At 42.7% G+C, this 23,105-nt stretch overlaps 1 protein-coding gene across 4 annotated transcripts in view; it reads left to right on the top strand.

Annotated features, from left to right (window-relative positions):
• NRP1 (neuropilin 1) overlaps positions 1–3,185 on the top strand; it is a 137,145-nt gene extending 133,960 nt beyond the window's left edge. For all 4 annotated transcript variants that reach the window (XM_032837808.1, XM_032837809.1, XM_032837807.1 and 1 more), the window contains exon 17: positions 286–3,185. In XM_032837808.1, coding sequence (XP_032693699.1) covers positions 286–575 — 290 coding nt within the window. In that variant the 3' untranslated portion in view covers positions 576–3,185. The remainder of the gene's footprint in view (positions 1–285) is intronic.
• The last annotated feature ends 19,920 nt before the right edge of the window (positions 3,186–23,105 follow it).

Genomic DNA, 23,105 nt, shown 5'->3' with positions numbered 1-23,105 from the left:
ATCCAAATTCGATTAGAACCTCGCCCTCCCCTGTTTGTCCAGAATCTGCGGTCCCCGTGTGCCAGGCCCTGTATGGGAATCGCGGCACCTGCCACACCTCCATTCACAACAGGTCAAACATAGATGGTGTTTCCTGATGAGGGGAAGCCACATTCCACTCTGGAGAGAGGACAGACCCACATGGAGCCTGTGATTGGCTTTGTCTGTCCTTTTTCTCTGTGCTCCTGTCCGCTTTCATCTGGTATGTCGGTGGTGCTCACGGGACCCATTCTGCTTTTCCCCTAGGGAGCACCCCCGGCTACGAGGGCCCAGGAGAAGGTGATGAGAACATCTCCAGGAAGCCGGGCAATGTGCTGAAGACCTTGGATCCCATCCTCATCACCATCATAGCCATGAGCGCCCTGGGGGTCCTCCTGGGCGCCGTGTGCGGGGTGGTGCTCTACTGTGCCTGTTGGCACAACGGCATGTCGGAGAGAAACTTGTCTGCCCTGGAGAACTATAACTTCGAACTTGTGGACGGCGTGAAGTTGAAAAAGGACAAACTGAACACACAGAGCACTTACTCGGAGGCATGAAGGCAGACAGAGGCAAAGACGCGTCGGAGGGCTGCCTCGGAAGGACAGACCTTGAACGTGCTGGGGAACCGTGGGTCTCTCGCCGCCCAGGCTGGGACGTGCGTCCGTGACGCTGAGCCAGGCTTTTCTCAGGAGCTTCGACGAGTACGGCCGACAGGCGGGAACAACTTCGCTGTGTTCACAATCAGAATCATGTGCAGTCAGCTTTTTTTCTGTTGGGTTCATTCGAATCATCAAATGCTGGTGTTGAGACCAAGTATGAATGACTTAATAATTCATTTCCACTCTCCTCTCCCTCCCCTTCTCTCTCCTCTTCCTTTGATGGATTCTTTTCGGAAACTGCAAAATCCAAGATGCTGGCACCAAGTGTATTCAGTGGGGCCCTTTCGACGGACATGCTACCTGCAGCCCAGTGCCCAGAATATCGTAGAAAAACCGCCCTTCGGTGGACTCCTGAAGCCGTCCCTGTGTATAATTGCCCACGTCGTGCATAGGCAGAGAAGGATTAGGCTGTTTTATGTGAACGTACTGTTATCGCCTCCGTACCGGTATCGTGTGTCAGCTGTTTACAAAGCAATACCGTCAAATTTTCTTGATGTTTTCCAGTGTTGTACTAAACCTCGTGCTTGTGAACTCCATACAGGAAACTGTGCCATCACCAAACACGGCTGGCAACCGCAATGAAAACTCCTTGGCACTGGCTAGTCTGTCTTCTCAAGTGCCTTTTTGTTTGTACTGGTTCTCATTGTGTTACATTAACGACCCGCTCTGTTTCTCGCTGGTGAAAGCCCTACTCTTTAGTCAAACCCTGGTGGCCCACTGACTAAGAAGAAAGTATATTTTAGTGTGAGATGCTGCCCCCTCCCCCCGGGATGGCAAGGGCTCCGAAGATTTGGCAATGTGGCTTAATTGCTCTGCTTTTTTCCGTATTTCAATTTCATGTCTCTTGACCCTTTTGTATAAAGCTGCAATATTCTCTCTTACTGGTCTTTCATATGGAATGTATTTTCAAATGTAAACTCTTTCTTTCCTCTCTCTCTTTCTCTCTCTCTCTCTCTCTCTCTGTCCTTTTTCTCTCTTAGAATTTAAGCATTTGCCATTGTCCAGAAATGAAACTTGCAGCTTTAACCTGCTGGTAATGGCAAACGATTTTGCTAGACTTTATGTTTAAAAATAAATAAATAAGGGAAATTCCTAACTTTGCCCTCCAAAGTCTAACTTTGGTTTTCTTGTTAAATGGTTAAAGTGACAGTATCTTTTTTCCTTAAGCCATTTGTCTGTCTGCTCCAATCAAAATGATCTGTGATAGACGCGATTGCATTTAATAGAAAGAGTGATAAGCTGAGGGAAGAGTTAATACTAATTGGCTTTCAAGTGAGACCCAAAGGAAGGACTGAATACAATTCTCCAAATACCAAAAAATATGAAATTTTTACATCCAAATCTACAAAATGACCCGTGAGAACCTTCTTGTTTTGCTATTGAATCAGACGCAGGAAGTAGAAGAAAGAACAGTTAATTTAAGAAAGTGACTATAAATCCTGCTGCTTGGGGTGAAGTATTTTAAGATAAGACTGGGAAAGAAAATGAGTAGAGTCAAAACAAATCTTTAAAAACATCCATTTAGGAGCAACCCTGAAAAAACAGAGACTTGAATGAATGCATCTAGAAACTTCCGGTGGCTCACAAAGAAAAGGCCTGCCGTGGGGCTGTTAAGACGGAAACCTCGAACAACAGCACAGAGAAGTAAATATCTTATCAGGCAGCATGCGAATTAATCCAAAGAAGCTGTGGTTGTTTTCAGAATGTTCCTATCAGGCAGGCCATGATGTACAGAAGAATTTTTAGATTTTCCTCCCTTCCTACCTTGCTGTGGGGTCCTGTTCAGATATATTTGTGGGAGTCACATTTGCATCATGGATGGGTCAGTCCATTCATCTTGGTTTAATTGGATTAAGGATGCCTTTTGTTTCCAGGAGAGTATCGATCACTATGAAAAAGAATAGATTTTTATCCCCAGAGGCATTCATTCAGTTGTTCCAATCGGACGGGGATGAAAGCACTAAGTAAGACCTGTTTGTTTTTTTTTAAGGCAACAGACTTAAAGTTGTCCTTAGCCAAGGAAAAATGATACTGCGACTTTAAATTTTAAAGTATCTTGCACTGATAAATATATTTAAAAATTATATGTTTATAAAGTTATTAATTTGTAAAGGCAGTGTTACAAATTGTTCAGTTTATATCGTTTTAGATTGTTTCGTAATTTTTAAAGGTGTAAAATAACATATTTTTTTCTTTATTGAAATCTATAAGACTTTCTGTAGTAAAATGTTTTCATTTTACTGGTATATGATTGCTTCATGTTTTGTACCATCATAAAATTTTGTGCAAATTTTTTTTACAGAAATTTTTATTTTCTATGACAATATGACACTTGTAAATTGTTGTTTCAAAATGAACAGCGAAGCCTTAACTTTAAATGACATTTGTATTCTCAGACACTGAGTAGCATAAAAACCACATAGAACCGAACTGTAATTTCAATCCCAACCTATGACTACTACATTCCAAAGAGACAGTTGAATTAAACATTTTCATAAAATACCCACACCTGATGGCTTTTATTCTATTAGCTTTGTTATTGTTAAAGAAATTGGTATTACTCCAGCATCGGTTAGGTTTCAAGATTTTTTAAAGTTCTTTTTTGGAAAAGTATATCCTAATAAGGAGAGACAATTAAGAAGACATATCCTAAAAGTAGACAATCCACCCAAATCGGACACTGTCAAGATAAGGAAGAGAGAATTCAGCCTTCTACGTGGAAAGTTCTCAACCCCAAATCTTGTGTTACATGTTCTATCACTATTCCACTTGGTAAAGCTTTTTTTTTTTAAATTTAAATGAAATTTACAAATATCTGTTGGTAAGTTTCGTTCTTGTAGAAAACAAGTCATAAACTGACAGCATTTATGTGCATGCCTATGCTAACCATAGGCATAAAGCCAAGGTGAGCATGGCATTGTAACTGGCTGTTTGATAATTCTTGGGAAAATTCTAATTCCAACTGGGACCAAAATAATAGTAATAATAACAACAACAACAGCAGCAACAACAACAACAAAGCAACAGATGTGTTAAGCCAAAGTTGCTGAGTAGGGCCCTTTACAAAACTTGCCCTAACAAAATTGGCCTACACTATACTCTACTCTCCACAGACCAGTAATTCTTTCTTTACCTTTGCAGGGAAATGTGAAAGCATAGGAACTTCTAGAAAAGTGGGCAGCTCTGTACAGCTCTTTGCAGTGAATCGATATTTCTGATTCTCTCTGGACATTTTTGCCCTTTGTATCTTTCCAGATTTATCTGAGAATAGGATATTTTTCCTGTTGAGGGAACTTCCAGAACTCTCTGCTTAGAAGAGCTGGAGAGAGACAGAGCTAGGTAACATTTCACTGAAGTTAAATTCTACCTACCTTCAAGGATGTTTCCAGAAAACATGCTAACTTGCAAGGAGTCTATCAAAATTAATCTAGAGATGCCTTCTGAAAATTGCCAAGGGCCCTTGAGTAACATGATCTCCATTTCATCATTTGAGAAGGCCTTAAACCCTACGTGCTTTTCACCTCTCCATCACCCCTGGTTAGCTGATAGGCTAGGTCCTTCCCTTTTTACTGGGTTAAATGAGCTGCATCACTGTACAATATTTCCCAAAGTTAGGAATTAAATGTGTCATGAGGGTTGAAACATTTAACTTAAAGCATGAGAATTCTTTATTGTTCCATCTCCTGTCCTCCCTAATAACTTATTAATTGCCACTCGGGCTGAATTGCACTGGTTCTGTCTGCAAATCAAATGGATTTTGTAACATTCCATAATGCTTCTGCTTCCCAATGGTAATTAAAGCTGTTGTGTGACATTAAAAAGCAGTTCTGCTAAGAATTAGCTCTATTTCCGTAAACTATATCCACAAAGGGATCTTTACCAGCTTTTCAACTTCAGGGTTGAGAAAGGGAGTGAAGGGAGCCTCAAAGTAAGTAGAACCGAGCACCAAAAGCAGGCAAGACCAGACTAATAACATTTTTAAAAAACTGTTTCAATACTTACCTGGTAGGGAAGATACCATGATCACAAAAACCTGCTTCAAAGAAACATTGCAAGATGGGGCAAAGAAGAGCATCATATAATCACGTGCATTCATCATGTTAGCGATACAGGTCCAGATCCTAACATCTTAGGGGGAAAGGTGTAAACTCCACTTCCCGAGAATCTTCTCTGGCCATGTCATTGTACTTCTTTGAGAGCATTCACTATTGAGAGCATTCACTATTTTCACAGCAGCTCTGTGAGGAATCCAAAGTTTAGGGAAGTTTGAGTGATAAGTTTAGTGTGGACCTGATTTCCTCTCTCCTTCGATTGTTTCTACCACTTCCCAGCCCTGCATTGTATTGCAAGGTGCTCATGTAGGGCCTTGCTACTCAAAGTGGGGCCCAAGAATCAGCATCAATGGTGGCATCATCCAGACACCTCTTAGAACTACAGAGTCTCGGGCCATACCCCAGACAAGTCAACTCATTTTAACAATAACCCCAGAGACCCATATTCCCCCATCCATTCAGGTTTGAGAACGGGCAACATAGTCTGCAGCTTCCCTGAGCCAGGAGTGAGAGTGTGTCTTGCTTCCAACGGTGATTTTGAGACCCTCAAAGATGGGGGAAATATCCCTGCGACTTTCACGGAGCACTTTTCAGAAGAGTACAGGCATGACACAGCCTGGAAAACAGACAGTAAAATTAATAAACAGGAAATCTCGCTCTGGGCACTTTGTGTCCACTCTGCCTGAGGGGTTGGGAGGGATCTACACATGGGTTTTTCTGAGGGTGAAGAAATAGTGCTGACCAAGTATTTTGCTGGGAAAACATTTGAAAGCGCAACAGGGCACAGCAAACACTCTGTTCCTCATCAGAGTGTGGTCAGGGAGAAAAAGGAGAACCTGTTTGTGAAGAACCAAAGCCTCTTCTCCAAAAGAAGTTGCCTTACTTGTTGGACACTCACAGTTTACTACTTTACAAAGATGTTAAAATCCTGAATGGTCAAACTAGACTGAACCCTATTTAATCTTTCTTTGATGATTTCTGATCTTGTACCTTAAGGTCCTTGTTACAGGTTATGACCCGTGCTTTGTTGTAAAACAGTGACTCCTGAAGAGGGTTTTCCTCTATAGAAAGGTTGTCTCTCATCTGTACAGCTGAATGGAATGGTGCCTATTATGATACAGGAATTCAAGAAATGCATGACATGTATAGCCGACACCTAAATGTCTGACTGCCCTGTCCAGCGTTCATGGAGTTGGGAAGTTGCTTGCTCCCGCAGAGTGTTGCATTGGGAATGAACCTGCTGTCCTGTGAGGAGAGTGAGTCTCGCCCTGGTGCTACGTGAATGAGACGACTTGCCCGGATGGAAAACGAGCCCTGGTCCCCTGTGATGCTCCTTTCAGTGATTTGGACATCTCCCCCACCCCGCCATTTCTGACATGCGCTAATGCCATGCTCTTCTTCAAGGCCCCATCATCATCTCAGAGAGATGTAATGCTGGCACAGCTAATGATCTTGATGTAATCCTGTCGGGAAATGGTGCCATTGTTAATTAGGGCTATCATTTCCCTAATCTTGTCCAACTTCTGAAAAATCATCAATGTTCATTAAATTGCTTCTTGGCTTTGAATATGTGATATCTTTGAAGCAGATTCAACCATTAGCCTCAGATCTTTCTTGTAATTCTTCCGTGATTCAAGCCCTCCATCTAAAAGGATCTTATTGTTGGAGTCAAACATAATTTTTGTTGGGTCAATTTATAATCCTCTATGTCACCTAAATTGCTATTAGTTGTAAAAAGAAATATTCTTTCTGGCATTCAAATAACAAACCAGCCCTTTGATTTAGTTTCACCTATTGATGAGGAAGTTTGGGTGGGGGGAGAGGTCCAGGAAGTGGCACCATCTTTTACCCGGTCCCTAAGCGTACAGAGCTATGACATCAGATGTGTTTGCTTCAACTAATGAGCAAGCACACGACTGCATCTACTTTGCATACGGTTCTGAACTGCTTATCATCATAACTACTACAGGTTCCTGAATGTTCACTGTGTACCAAACTTTACTAGATGCTTCGAGTAACCGTTAAAACAATGCTACTGTGATTGAAGGCTACACGACTGAAGTCCAGAGACACTGAGAAATAATAATTAATGTCACACAACTAGTTAGTAAGTGACATTTCCAAGATTCAAACCCAGATCTAACATTCTAAATGCTTCTCTAATCTGCATCCTCAGCTGAAGGAAAGATCTTCTTGTTATCAATGTCAGTTGTCATAGGAATGCTCTGGAATGTAGAGAACTGGGGTCTTACTTTACTATCAGGCCAGGTGTTAGCTTAGGCGAGGCTATCCAGTCAGAGAAATCAGCTTCCAAGTATTACTGGCTCAACACATAAAGGTATATGTTCTCTTTATATAAAGGCTACTGTGAATCAGGTAACCCTGCAGGACACTTGTATTCCAAGCAGTGACTCAAGGAACTGGACTGTTTACCTCTTTCTGCAATACCAACCAGAATGTGTAGCTTCTAGTCTCCATGCAAGAGAGGACTAGAAATTGTTCACTGTCCTTTACATGCTACAGCCTGGGATTGACACATGGCCCTAATTTTAAGGGCTCTGACAATAGTGGGGGAGCACGTGTGGACTCAAGAACAGGAGGGGCCTCTGCCACAACTTGCAAGTGCAAAGCCACCCTCTAGAAGGGAGCTGAGATTAGTCATTAGTCACTCTGCCTGCCTCCTAGGGAAGTGAGGTCTCAGACTGCAAACTTCAGGGAGAGAAATAACTAAGGGTGAGCAGTCACATAAGACGAGATGTCCCCTATCAAAGACGAGACTCCTGAACGCTGGAGTAGGAGGGGGTATCCTGCATATAGAGGCAGGTCGGGAGACAAGAAATGAGCAAACTAGGCTAAGGGCTGATGGAATTATTTTGAACCACCGGGTCCAGAGAATAGGGACCTTAGGAGATAGTTTGTGAGCGGTCTCTGTGAGTTTGGGGAGCCAACTTTATATTTCTCATGTGTTCTGTGTATTTCTACTTGATTTTCCTTTAATATTTAATCCTTTAGTCATTTTAGTACTATTTAGAAACTTTTAAAGTCCCTATGCATCTCAGCTATCCAAATAGGAGACAGGGAAAGGTTTTTGCCCATATGCATCCAAAACATAAGAAAAGAAGGCAAACAAAACCCAGAGTGCTACCTGTCCTTCTCCATTGCAGTTCCCATGTCTACTCCCTATTAGATTTCTTTCCATGGAGTTTATCACCTTTTTGCATAGTATATACTTTATTTATGTCTGTAATTATTCATCCACTGAATAATTGGAATGTAATTTCCAAATTGGAATGTAAATTCCATGAGGGCAGTGATAAATATGTGTTGAATAAAGGAGCCGGGATGAGCAGCGGATATAAGAGAATTTTGATAGAAATGAGACATGAAAAGACAAAGTTGGGGGGTGGGGCTAACCAACCGGGAGATTCTTCTGGAGCAAGAACTAGAAGGGTTAGTATACCACAATTTTTTCTCAAAAGGAATTTCTTTCACATGCTACTTGTTACAGATTTCCTCTATAACAGGATGGCATCTCCCCTAATATTTATCTCTCACATAGAGACAAGACATCCTCCTGCCTAAATTTCTCTTTTTCTTATTCCTACCCAATGGCAACATCATTGCCACATAAGATTCATCAAGTGAGAAATCACCCATGGTCTCCTAGCCGCCCATCTCCTAGAAACCAATGGAAGAAGAACTTCCTAGATATCCTGTTGAAGATGGCCTGGCAGTTTAGCTCTGTGGATGCCAACACTAGAGATGAATTTTGGGAACACAACTGGGGCCACCCACAGGATCAGTGAGGGAAGGAGACATCTTCCCAAGTGATATTGCTTGAGGATTACTGAAAGATCTCAGAATACCTAGCTTTGACCCTGCTTCTGATTCCAGAAGAGCGATGAAGCATAAGCTAGTATTTTCTCTTCTCCCAAGATTTCAATTTATATATAAAAATGATACTTGCAAAATAATAAAACTGTGGTACAGCTAGAAAAACAAGTACACTCGCAGAATGGAAAAGTTGAGGAAATCCAGGAAGATGGAAAACAAGCAAGACAGACACTGGATTTTTTTTTTAAGTTTTATTTATTTATTTATTAAGATTTTATTTATTTATTTCACAGAGAGAGATCACAAGTAGGCAGAGAGGCAGGTAGAGAGAGAGGGAAGCAGGCTCCCTGCTGAGCAGAGAGCCCGATTTGGGACTCGATCCCAGCACCCTGAGATCACGACCTGAGCCGAAGGCAGCCGCTTAACCCACTGAGCCACACAGATGCCCCTACCCTGGATGTTTTGAATTAAAATAGCGATTAGTTTTAACGGCCTCACGTAAGTTCAGTTAAGAACAGTAAGCAAACAGGGAGACAGAGAACATTGGGAGGGAAGTTTAAACAGTAAAAGGGAAAATAGAGAAAACCTGTAATTAAAAAACCCTGCATCACAAAGTTGCCCCTTTTGATGAGATTAAAAATAGCAAAAACCAGCAAAAATAATCATGAAAAGCAACTGAAACTAGTAATGACTTAAACCTACTCCAATTAGCTTCAAAACCCGGAACCCAACAAACAAAACTCGAGAGCAGCCAGGCACAGTGGGGGCGTGAACACAGCCCGGCTTCTCACCTGATTCTACCCCCAGAGGGACCCATCAAGGTGACTGGAAGACATACCAAGGGCTCTCACTTAGAGCGCCTACTATTGAGTTAAACGGATGTGCTCATCTTTTCTCCTTTTTCAACTGAGAACTGGGAACAATTTTGGAAACTATTTGCCAAAATAAAGGGAAAGCTGGTGGGCTGGGGAGAGGAGGGCACCGTGAAGCTCTATGAACCGGGGAAGCCATCTGAAGCCCAAGAATACACCCATCCCGGGAATGCACTACACTCCACCCTTAGGTGAAGAGAAACTTGGTGAGGCAGAACCAGCTGCTTTTCCAGTTTCTTCCTTTAATAACGGAATTCCCAAATTTCACCTGCACTCAGGACTGCCCAGAAGAAAGACTACATTTCCCAGCCACCCTTGCAGCTAGGTGTGGCCATGTGACTATGTTCCAGCCAATAATATGGAAGAAGTGTTGATGCCTCAGGTGAATGGCTTTAAAAGAGAGAAAGAGGGGTCCTGTCCTTTCCTTCCTCTTTATCCCCTTGCACTGGTTGGACGCGGCTGTGCTGTAAGAGCTGAGCGTCACTGCAATGTGTAGAAAGCTGGACAGATGACTAGAAAAATTCGGAATACCTGTCATTACAGAGCTGCTGCAGTCTCTGCACCACCAACCTAGACCGCTTACCTTTAGGTAGTTAAGTAGGAGAAAGACACATTTCTTTTTTTTTTTTTTTTTAAGATTTTATTTATTTATTAGACAGAATCACAAGTAGGCAGAGAGGCAGCCAGAGAGAGGAGGAAGCAGGCTCCCCGAGGAACAGAGCCTGATCCGGGGCTCGATCCCAGGAGCCTGGGATCATGACCTGAGCCAAAGACAGAGGCTTTAACCCACTGAGCCACCCAGGTGCCCCGACACATTTCTATGTTATGCAAATCACTGCTGTTTGGGCCTTCGTACCTGTTTCAGTATCATGTCTAACTCCGGATTAGATACGTAATTTAGAACTAAATTAAACCAAATTTGGATTAACCATATACTAGAACTGAGCCCAGATATGATCAACAGACCAACCGAGATGACCTTGCTTCCTTTCTCATTTCATTTTCTTACTTTTTGTTTTTTAAGATTTTATTTATTTATTTATTTAAGAGACGGAGAAAAAGCACGAGTGGTGGGGGGAGAGGCAGCGGGAGAGGGAGAAGCAGGCTCAATGCTCAGCAGGGAGCCCAATGCGGGGCTGGAGGCGGGGCTGGAGGCGGGGCTGGATCCCAGGAACTTGAGATCATGACCTGAGCCAGAAGCCGGGACTTAACTGACTGAGCCACCCAGGCGCCCTTCCTTTCTCATCTTCTCATGCTATGGGTCAGATATTGTGGGAAGAGAGTCGAGAATTGCCCACTCTATATCAGAGCAAGGGAAAGGTTCAGGCCAAGCGGTCCAAGCATAAATAAGGTAAAAAGAAGCACAGTGGCACCAAGCCCACAAATAAGGGAAAGCACAAGCCCAACATGAAAAAAAAAAAAACCAACTAACATACTCTAGAAGAAAACAGGAATCAAAAACCAAAAGATATTTACTCACAATTACTAGGTCTTATGTAGAAAACATGATCATAATAAACAAAAATATAAAATGACAGAAGTGAGGCTTTCAAACTTAAGAACATTGAGGAACAAAATAGCATTATTTCAGGTTTAATAAATAACTTATGAAAAATCAAAATACTATTGAAAATAGAATTACTGTCATAGAAAGGCAAGGTTTGAGATAATTATGATAACTGCAGAGGAAAGAGAAAAATATATTGAAGCAATTCGATTAACACTACTATAAATAGAAAATAAAAGGCAATTCAATATAAAGACACATTGTGTCCCTAAAGGAGAGAATCCACCTAAGGAAAAGAAGATGTATTGAGAGATAATATAAGAAAATGACCTTGAAATAAAGAAGATACTGAATCTGCTTATTGAAAAAAATACTGTGTTTCCTGAAAACGTGATATAGTGTTGCCACAGAACTAGATTATAGTTAGGCTGTCAGACTACAAGAATACTAATGAATGCTTCAGATATCCAAGCAATAAAGCCAAATTACTAAGAAATAAGGGGGAAAGTCAGTTTGGCCTCAGTCTTCTTCAGAATAATATGCAAGGCTCCATTTAAAACAATGGAGTGAAGCCTACACAGTGCCAAGGGGAAGAAAATGTAACACCAAGAAACTCTGCCAATCGAGAACCATCATTCGAAAATAAATCATGAGAGACTGTGGACTCTGAGAAACTAACTGAGGGTTTTGGGGGGGGTGGCATTGGGAGGCCCTGGTGGTGGGTATTATGGAGGGCACATATTGCATGGAGCACTGGGTGTGGTGCATAAACAATGAATCTTGGAACACTGAAAAATTTAAATTAAATTTAAAAAAAAATAAAGCAAAGAGACATTCTTAAAAACAAACAAAAAATGAGAAGAGCACAGTACCTGTGAGCTGCTGTGGAAAGAATTACCAAACACTCACATTCATACAAGTCAGGGGTGTCTGGGTGTCTCAGTCAGTTACACGTCTGACTCTTGATTTCAGTTCAGATCATGATCCCAGGGTCATAAGTTTGAGCCCCATGTCAAGCTCCATGCTGGACATAGAGCCTGCTTAAGATTTTTCTCTCTCGGGGCACCTGGGTGGCTCAGTGGTTTTAAGCCTCTGCCTTCGGCCCAGGTCATGATCTCGGGGTCCTGGGATTGAGCCCTGCATCAGGGTCTCTGCATAGCGGGGAGCCTGCTTCCCCCTCTCCCTCTGTCTGCATCTCTGCCTACTTGTGACCTCTCTCTCTCTCTCTGTCAAGTAAATAAATAAAATCTTTAAAAAAAAAAAAGATTTTTCTCTTTCCTTCCCCCTCTGCTCTTTCCCTACCTGCTTGAATGTACTCTCTCTCTTTCTCTAAAAAATAAAAAACAAAAACAAGTAGTATACTTATTAAAAAAAAAATTCATACAAGTCAAAGAGGAACTGAAAATAAGAAAGCCAAGAAGAGAGAGAAAATGGGGAAAGGTAAAAGCTACTTGGGAATTCAAGTCGCACCACAGAATGTAAATGTTATATATCTAAATAATGTAGAACTAACCATATGGCTAGAATACATGTATCAGGATGTAGGGAGAGTGAGTAGAGAGAGCGTGAGAGATTGCTGATACCCTCTTTTTTCAGAGCTAGGATTCAGAACATGTCACATTAGATTACAACACCTGTTCATTATTTCTCACGACCCTGACTTCCTCAAACTCCTTTGTTGAACATAAACTCATCTTTTAGTCACTAATAGTACTGGTAGTAAAGAATCATTTTTTGAAGTGCCACATTTCCTTCGTTTTCCTTCCATTTTTTTTCCCATTAAGTTAAACTGAATTTGAGTAAACTAAAATTTAATTTTCATTAAAATTGCATCTACAATATAATCCCATTTATATAAAATAATTCTATCAATCCATTTACCAATGTGTATCATATCTTTACTCTTCTAAAGTTAGGAATACTAATGAGATAACAATCTTCTAACCTGTATTTTTCTGTACTTAAAAAAGAAATTTACAGGGTAGTGTGCATGGGTGGCTCATTCAGTTAAGCGTCTGCCTCCGGCTCAGGTCATGATCTCAGGGTCCTGGGATCGAGCCCCGCATCGGGCTCTCTGCTCAGCAGGGAGCCTGCTTCCCCCTATCTCTCTGCCTGCCTCCCTGCCTACTGTGATCTCTCTCTCTCTCTGTCAAATAAATAAATAAAATCTTTAAAAAAAAAATCTTAGAGTGAGAGGGAAGAGGGAATAGATTTTGGTCTCACAGCCTGAGTGTGAGAACAATGAAGAAATTTTCAAACAAAATTGAAATGAGTATTTATTACCTTGTAAATAAGAGATAAAGTGTATTGAGAAAATAACTAAAAGCATCACTCTAAATTTAAAGTCCCCATGTCAGTTCTTTTCTTAAGGCATTTGCATTACTAAGAAGATTATGTAGGATTTGTTTTATCTCATAATGCTAATTTTACTCTATCACTGAAGGAAAGTGTGGCTCTTAGAAGATGAACCCTCAGGTCAAGAAGACCATCTGGAGAGGAGGGAAACCAGGAGTATGGCATGTTGTCCAAACTGGCAGAGGACATGGCTCTGTGGGGAACCTGGATACCTGGAGAAAGTATCAAGAAGGGAAAGAAGATTCAAGAAAGGGGAAGGGAGCATAAAAGCCAAAAACAAATTGGATTCTCATTTCTCAAACAGGTCCCAGGAGAAAGATGAGTTATTTGTTTGCTTGTTTTTCCAAACCAGTAGGTTGTCATTCTACACTGGGATCACATAGCGAGTCAAAGTGTTGGACCAGCCTGGCAGTGAGTAGGAGCTCAGTGAGTTAAGAAGTAAATGGGAAACTTTATAAATAAGTTAATAAATGACTGGAAAATTCCATAACCCATAGAATATAAGGTCCCATCGAGTGGGGTGGAGATGGTTGTATTTGGCTGGCCAATGACTTCACCAGTGTAAATCACAAGACAGAAACAACTGTTCATAATAAAACATCTCAATGTTACCAGCCTCAAGAGCATCATTGCTTTAGAAACCATCCTGGGGGGGGGTCCTTGGGTGGCTCAGTTAGTTAAGCATCTGCCTTCCACTCAGGTCATGATCTCAGGGTCCTGGGATCAAGCCCTGAGTTGGGCTCTCTCCTAAGCAGAGCCCCTCCCCCTCAGCTTGCTCTTTCTCAAATAAATAAATAAAATCTTGAGAGAAAGAAAGAAAGAAAGAAAGAGAAAGACAGAAAGACAGAAAGACAGAAAGAAAGAAAGAAAGAAAGAAAGAAAGAAAGAAAGAAAGAAAGAGAAAGAAAAAGAGAGAAATAAAGAAACCACTCTGGGAGTAAGTTAATTTCGATAGGAGATGCTATGACAGCACATTAGAGTTAAATGGCCTGGTTCAGCCTTGTCTTTCTCTACCTGAGGGCTGAGACACATGGCCCCCACTCTCTACCAGTGTGCATTTGAGAACCCGTGGCTGACAGACCCTCCAAGTTCTCTGGCAGGTCAAAAGAGGGTACCATGCCCATCAATCTCGCTCCATCATCACACTGCATTGTCAAATCCTTGGCAGTTTGACCTTTGAAGGTCACCTTGAAAGTGGCATTCTTTGTTCCTTCACTTGACAGTCTTACTCCACCGAGTCACTCAAGTTGATAAGTCCTTGCTGTAAGGACCTGCATCTCCCCTCTTTTTAGCTTCTGCAAGTCTATCATAAGTAAAGCACTTTGCAGGTAAGCACCTTCGAAAAGGAGCTTTTCAAAAGGAAATATTATTAGGTCCAATTTTTCCCATCATGCTCAGAATTCCTTTTGAATTCCGTGAAAACTCTCTGTGGAGTACCCCAAGCAGCATTGTGCCTGCTTACCTTGGGAGCCGTTCCTGTCCTGGGGGGATGGGACAGGGAGATGGAGTGAATGTTTACAAAACACACGTCCACAGAGAGACACTTGCAAGGGCAAAGTATTCTTATTATGAAATCATGAGGTAAAGAGCACCTCCTAACACAGACCAGTCCGTTTGTCACACAGGGTGACAGCCGCTTTCGGCTGTTACTCTGAGCTTGGCAAAGCACGTGTCAAATGCTACCATTAAGCCCTTCTGACCCATTCCTGTTAGTACATTGGGCAGACACCATAAGTGAAAAAAGTTACAAACACAATGATCTATTATTTAAATCAACTAGAGTGCTATAGATCTTAAAGAAACTCTAAATGATTCCATGTTCAAATAAATAAAGGATTGTTAAATGAAGGAAGACAAAGCAAAATGTTGATATTTACATAGTGACATTTCAATCCATTCTCACACCTAGTTGGCAATAGGTATCTTGAATGATCTGCACTATACAAATCTTATTTCAAAACTCACACACTGCCCTTTAAGCAGTGGAGATAAATTTCTTTGTTAAATTTAGCATTAACTCTTCATAACTCATGCAAACTTGCAAGTCAACACATGCTACTTTAAATCAATATATTCATATTTCCTCACATAAAAGAAAGATGGAAACCAGAAATGTATCAAGATAATTCAAGGTGGGCTCATACCTTACCTTTGTTCTGATCAATAATGTTCAAGGTAGCACTTAGTATAGAGGAGAAGACAATGGCTTTGTCTTTAGGAGACCTGAGTACTTATTTAATTCCTCTTTTCCTAACTTCCCCTGTCTCCCTCCCTCCCTCAATCCTTCCTTCCTTCCCTCCTTCCTTTTTCCCTCCCTCCCTCCCCCCCATTCTGTCCCTTTCACTTCCTTCCTTCCCTCCTTCCTTTCTTCCTCCTTCCTTCCCTTCCTTTCTCCATAAATCTCCACACCTATCTACACAAGGTGTTATGTGATATAAAAAGATATATAAGATCCACCTTGTGCCCTCAAGTGATCTGTAGATTTGTAAGGGAAATATGAGTGACAGGATGATAAAGACATCACATGGGTTTGAAATTTACTAGTCTTAGATGAAAATGCAAATGTAGTTGTGCATGGACTGTGTAACTTCATTCATATTACTTAACTCGGCTGAACGTTACTGTGTACCTGGCACTATTTTAAGCATGTATTATTTAATCCCTACAACGGTTCTGTGAGTTGGGGATCATTACGATCATTGCCGACCTCACTTACAAAGTCTGAAACTTGGGCACAAGGAGGTTCAGGAGTATGACTAAGTGGCCCCAGTAAAGACGTGGAGGCAGAAGTCAGGGATAAAGAATCTGGAGTTCAAGGTCACATCAAATGCCTTGCTAACCTGCCATGTCTCTCCTTACCAGAGACCCTTAGTCTCTCTTTTCCTGACCTTCCAGGCCCCAAACAAAAATCTTTTCTTATTTATTTCTTGGTATCCAGAAATGTCAGTTTTCTTGTCTTGTCCTCGCCCAATGTGGTCTTGACTAAGGCAAGGCACGGTCTTGGGTCTCTGACTGATGTCCTCCACTGGCCACACTCCCTGTTCCTCTTCCTGAAATGAACCTGTTTTTAGCTGATTCTGGCTCTGCCTGGGCAGGATGGGCCCCCTCCCAGGGCTCTCTGGAAAAAAAAATAGGTGCCTTGGTGTTCCCTTGCCCATAACTAAAATCAGACTGCCACTCATCACAATCTGAATATAAATAACTTGATTAAAGGTGACTCACAGCCAGGTCACTCATTAATTTCCATCTGAAAATGTGCCATCCCCTAGAGTTTATTATAAAAGGATTGAACCTATACCACTGTCCTTCAACGTCAAGAAAGAAATCAATATACTAATTAACCTTGAAATAATAAAAAATTTCAAAGACCCTAAAATTTTAAAGACTGTCTCTGGCAGTCACCTTCCGACTCTTTTAGGGACTTCAACTTTTGTTGTTTTGGTTTACTTTCCAAACTCATTTGCCAGCCTCATGTTGGTGCTAAAATCCCTTTTTGACAGAGAAAGCCCAAATGTGGTAACCACCTGAGCATCCAGATCCCTAGTGGCCAAGGTAGGAATGAAACAGCTTCTTCTAGAGAAACCTGACCTCTGAAACCTGCCACCATTTGTCTTAACCTCCATTTGCACTGAGCCCTGTCTCAAGGACAAACCTTGCCTGTTTCAGGACAGTTCCTGAAGGAACTGGTAGTGAGACGCAGACTGGAGTGAGAACAATAAGTTTCGGAGGGAACAGGAGGAAAATTGGGGGGTCTTATCATATTAAATCATGGAGAGGTGATCATGTAAATTCCCGGAATCTTAGCAGTTCACAATTCATTAGCTCTTAGAGGAATAGTATAAACTTGTCAGGTCCTATTGAGAACACTGATTTTTATTTACGAGGTGTCAAGGAGTCAGGACGCTGTTCTAACACGAATGATAAGGTACATTGGCAGAACAGCTATTGTAAAGAATATTGGGGATAACATAGTCACTTTGCACATGGAGGGTGGGATCTCTAGATGCTGCCACAGGGCATTTTCACCTCCCTGGTACAAAGATTCTCCGAAAAGCAGCTCGTGGCTGTCTCACTGTAAACATGAGAAAAAGGTGGACAAAACACCACTGTGTTGTAGAGGGAACAAAGTAACTGAAATTAGTGGGCTGATTAAAGAAGACAAACAGGAGCGAACGTCTCCTCACCACAAGTCTCCTCACAAGGAAGCTTGTGAGGTGAAACTTCTATAAAAAGGATGCTGTGGACTAATGTTTTTGAGAAACAGTACATCCAACAACATCCTTCTGGAAGAAACCATCACAGCTGCTTTGATATGCTAATGTACACTTTAATCTTTAATTCAGGATTTCCCACACTTATTTACCCATGGAAAAATTTTGTATGTGCAACACTTTGATAACATCCATGTTCTAAGGAATGGCTAGATAGTAATAAGCTAAAAGATATATTTAGTTGCATGAACGAAAGACAGAAACATTGGGGCACGTCATGGTTGGAAACGTTGCCACAGAATGAAGTGGTCCTTTAATCCTTTGTTCTGGCTGAGCTGATAAAAGACTGAAAAACGCAAGAGAATTATTGATGAGGGGGCACAGATGTTTAGGAATTTTAGGCAAGAACTTACAGAATTTACAACTCATTCCCTAGTCCCTTCTTTCAACAGACTGTTTATGCTAACGAGCCCGCATTACCGCTCATCATCATCTCCTTGCTTAATCGCCCTTGATTGCCTCTGTTGTGCATTCCTAACCTCAGGTTCTGACAACAGAAGACAAGCCTTTCCTCTTCCCTGACTGTGACAATGTATCATAATTGAGCCATTTCTGCCTCTCTGGTCACCCTCAGCTCCTCCCCAGCGCATCCCTGGTACGTTAATCTGCTAGTTAAATATTGATGGCAAGCGGCTCCCTTAATATTTACTTTGTTGCTCCATTATTGCCACATACAGGCTGATTATTTGTTTCTGTCTTCCCAGCCTGTTTAATCAGAACTGAGTCAACTTTCCTCTGTTTAACCTTCTTGTCCAATCAGAGTCACAGAGCGGCTGGAGCGGGCGCCAGTTCTGAGACCAGCCTCTCCTCCTGGTGCAGGTGCCATCATAGCCAGCAGGGGTCAGGAGGGCATTTCTCTCTGGGGTCAGGGGGCTGGTGGGGAGAAAGGGAAACCCTGGAGGCGGCGTCTGGAGTTGAACATCTCTCTTTGAGCCTTGTCTCCTAATGTAGCCTGAGAATCAGAGCCGCCCTGGCAGCTTTGGAGAGAGAGAGATATATACACATATATATACATGTATATGTATGTATGTATGTATGTATATGTATATGTGTGTGTGTGTATTTTTTTTTTTTTAATGGACTGTTGGCCCTGGAGATCCTGGTAAAGTGGGAACAAGAATGGCCACGCCTACCAGGACCACGGAATGGTGGGACGTGTCCCTACCACGAATAATAAAACTGCACCCAATCCTTGGTCTTTAAGGAGAGGCTAATGGAGACAGTTCAGCCTCACGTAGACTTGTGGATGCATCAGATGCTAAGTGAAGAGGAAGCGTCTTTGAAAATACCCCTTCCTCGGCTGCTAGAGCACAGAAATGTACATATCCTCCTCAAGGACAAGCAAATAAATACTTCTGCTTTGTATTGATGGGGGGAGGGCAGGCATCTGGATGGCTTAGTTGGTTAAAGGGTCGACTCTTGGTTTTGGCTCAGGTGCTGAGCTCAGGGTCCTGGGATCAAACCCCAAGACAGGTTTGGTGCTCAGCTGGGAGTCTGCCTGAGGTTCTCGTTCTCTCTCTCTCTCACACTCTCTTTCAAATAATTAATAAATAAATAAATCTTTAAAAAAAAAAAAAAAGAATGCTGTGGGCAGCAGTCTTCAAATCTTTTTTCTCTGATAGGAAGCTTCGACCCTGCCTCCAGCAAAGAGACCCCTGTTGCCTTGTGTAAGTGTGTATTGGGGGGAGGGGGTGATGATTAAATTTGGGACACATTTATCTTACTATCAAAAGAAAAAGATTAAACAGGTGTGCTCTGGGTCGTTTCTAAGCCCTGGGTCTTGTTGGTTTATAAGTGACTTGGAAAGTGTCTCTCTTCCTCTCCACCCCATGGCGGAACAGAAGCAAGCAAAAAGTGAATGCTCCAGAAGGCTACCATCTGATTTCCAACAAGGGTGCCTTGTGAGTAGAGATTTTAAGTAACATAGGAATCGTATTCAAGTGCAGGGGTTTGCTGATATGGCAAATGGTCCTTTGTGTTGATGGAGTGATTGGAAGGATGTTGTGCTAACTTTTCCTTGTGATTCCTCCCCTCCTCTGCATCCTGGGGAATTTAAGTCTTCTGGGGCCGGAGTGACACCTGCAGTCACAGAAACTGGAACCTAAAAAGCTATCCCCTGAGTAGTTTCCTTGTTTTGTGCCTGACCCATCCTCCAGGGGGTTTTCATAGTTCATTCTGAACTCCATATTCTATGCCATTGCCATGCTTTTTGCAAATGTTTGGAATCTCTCTCCTCACCTGCTTCCTTTCCCATTTGATTGTCTTGGAGCTGCAATTCAAATTTCTTGGAGCTGCAATTCAAATTCCCCATTTGGTAGAAGCCTTCCTAGTCCCCACGAGTGGGAGAGGGTCGCCATCTAGGTCTCCGTAGCACCTTGCACAGACTCTGTTAATGACTGTATCACGTTACCTTTAAAACTATGTGTTCAACTCCCTGTATTGGTCAGCCTTCATAACATACGGCTCGCTCCAGGTAGTGCAATAGGAGAAATTCGGTGCAATAAACGAGTTACAAAGGTGTTGAAAGAGTTGAGAAGCCACGGCAAGAAGAAGGAGATGATGCAGACTTTAGTGACTCTAGAAAGGGCCAGCGAGCTGCCAGGACTGGATTAACAGAGCCCAGAAGCCAGGGCCAGATCTGGTCCATGAGAGCTGGGCCCGTTGCAACACCACTCAAAGCAGAGAGAGATGGTAGCAGTGATCTGTCCACCTCCCTAAAGCCCATCCTCCAATCCCCCAGTGCTCTCACAGCCTTAACTGTGGTCTAGAGCCAGTTGCTAAGAGGCCTGGAAAAGGCAGCTCTCAGGAAAAGGTCTGAGACGATCTGGGAGCCAAGAAGCCGGTGACTGGCTTGCCTCAGTTTTCTCCCTCCGGAGACTGTAAGCTTCATTTCGGCATCTCCAGCATAAGAAAGACACTACGTGAATCTGTTGGGTAAAGTCCTGAAAAAGTGAGATCTACTTTCGTTGTGTACTTGCAAAAGGGGCTTACACTTTTCCAGAAAAATAACATCAACCTTCTTGGCCTACCTTAAACCACTTTCTTTTAATTCATCACATTGAGAAGTAGGCTTTTTTTCTTTTAATGATGGTATTTCCATCTTTGGCTTTTCACAGTTCCTTAATTCCCAGAGTTCCAAGAGGACGATAAGACGCCCCAGGTAACCTTGCTTGAAATTTGCATCACGCTCAGTCATCAGTTTCCTTGGGCCCTGCTCTGTTGGCTGGTCAGGCTGAGAAAGGAGCTGCTTTGCTGTCAGACACTTTTTAAGTCTTTTCATTACCAATCCACAAGGATGGCAGCAGACAGAGTCCTTTCCTCCGCCAAGTGGCTGCACTTGGAGCTGCCACATCATGGACCATTATCTATAATTACCTCATGGGTATTCCGCAAAGGTAATTTTCTTTGTAGGATAAAACAGGCAGGTCTTGAGGAAGGTATTGCAGATTAAGCCCAGGGTGAAGCATGATGAGCTGGTGTTGGTATCTAAGTGGAGGTGTTGCTTTTTTCCAGAACAAAGCCATTAGCCTCTGCCATCTCCATGAAGCCGCCATCAGTGAAGTAGCCATGAGTGAAAGCGAGCCAGATGCCTCACTTCTCGGCTCTAGAGCTCAGGGTTCCTCGCTCTTTGCCAATTTTTACATGCAAATTCTCAACCCATGAGCTTCTATTTCAGTCATAATATTCCTCAGAACTTGCTTATACATCGGTGAGGAGCCAGATGCCTCCCACAAATTCGGGGGAAGAAAAGAACATAGGCTACCCCATGGAGAAACAAATTCTGGAAAACTCAATGGAGGCTAAAAAGAAGTTCTTGCTTGAGGAATGCGGGTGAGAAGGTGGCAGTGGTGGGTGGGCACCCACTCGGCCGGGCTTCCCAAAGCGACTGTGCACTGGTCTTCCCACGCCCTGTTCAGTGAAGCCACAGAGGTAGCTTGAAATGGATCCGAGGGGGTGTACTGACACCACCACACACACTGGCAAGCACAACACATCAGGGCTTCGTCCCTTTCCTTTCCTTTCAGAGATATAGTTGTGGAATATTTACCAGTGCAGCACCCTGGGGCGAAGAATCCCATTTTTTGCCAGGGTCTGCCCTTTGAGAAAGCCCACCGGGAACACACCCGCAGGCAAACAAATTCAGTTTTGTGAGTTTCCTGCACCAAGAGTAGTGGGACACCAGGGGCGCTGTGGAGCATCTCATTGAGATAGAGCCAGATTACTCAGCATCAGAAATACAGATCAAACCACCTCACACTGGTCAGAATGGCTAAAATTAACAACACAGGAAACAGCAGATGTTGGCATGGATGAGGAGAAAGGGGAAACCCTCTTACACTGTCGGTGGGAATGCAAACTGGTGCAGCCACTCTGGAAAACAGAATGGAGGTTCCTCAAAAAGTTGAAACAGAGCTACCCTATGACCCAGCAATTGCACAACTAGGGATTTATCCAAAGGATACAAACGTAGTGATCTGAAGGGGAACGTGCACCCGAATGTTTATAGCAGCAATGTCCACAACAGCCAAACTACGGAAAGAGCCCAATGTCTATCGGCAGATGAATGGGTAAAGAAGATGTGGTATACATACACAACGGACATTACTCAACCAGCCAAAAAGAATGAAATCTTGCCATTCGCAATGACATGGATGGAATTAGACGGTGTTACACTAAGCGAAATAAGTCAATCAGAGAAAGACAGTTATCATGATTTCACTCAAATGTGGAATTTAAGAAACAAAATAGATGAACACAGAGGAAGGGAAGGAAAAATAAAATAAGACAAAAACAGAGAAGGAGGCAGACCCTAAGAGAGTCTTAACTATAGGGAACAAGTTGCTGGTGGGGAGGTGGGTGGGGGGATGGGGTAACTGGGCGATGGGCATTAGGAGGGCACTTCATGGAATGAGCACTGGCTATTCTATGCAATTAATGAACTACTGAAATCTACCCCTGAAACTAATAATATGCTATATGTTAACTAAATTGAATTTAAATTAAAAAAATTTTTTTTTTTAAAGTGGGAGTTGGAAGCAGCCCATGTGGGCTTTGGGCTCATGTAGAATGGTTTTTAAGAGGGACTGGGGAAGGCGGGACAGGGCTGCATCAGGGGCTGCCACAAAGCAGAGGCAAGACCCCAGCGGGGTGTGCAGCAGTCGTCCCATTGTTTAGGAGGCAGAATGAAGCAGGCTGAGGATGCCACTAGGAGACAGGCTGCCCTTAGGTTAGGAAGCAGGGACAGTTCAGAAGGAGAGAGTTTACCCCATCATTTTGCAGCTGTGGTATTTCCTTGGAGATACCCTCTCTGTGTGGCCTTGGCCACATCCCATCAGAAACTCTTTTTTAAGGTTCTATTAGGAACATCACAGTCTAATCAGCAGCAGTCCAAAGAAGGGAACTAGGGGTTCTGTTTTCTTGGAAACCTACAAGTTAAGATAACTGTAGAATGTGGTGTCCACACCAGCTATTGCTGTGGAATCCAAGGCTGCGTCCCTGTGTCAAGGTGACCCACAGGCTCAGATCCTCGAGGCAAG

Source organism: Lontra canadensis, unplaced genomic scaffold, assembly GCF_010015895.1.
Source record: "Lontra canadensis isolate GAN:19392208 unplaced genomic scaffold, GSC_riverotter_1.0 scaffold100, whole genome shotgun sequence".
Lineage (NCBI taxonomy): Eukaryota > Metazoa > Chordata > Mammalia > Carnivora > Mustelidae > Lontra > Lontra canadensis.
The sequence above is the reverse complement of the archived record's forward strand: the minus strand, read 5'-3'. Positions and strand labels throughout refer to the sequence as shown.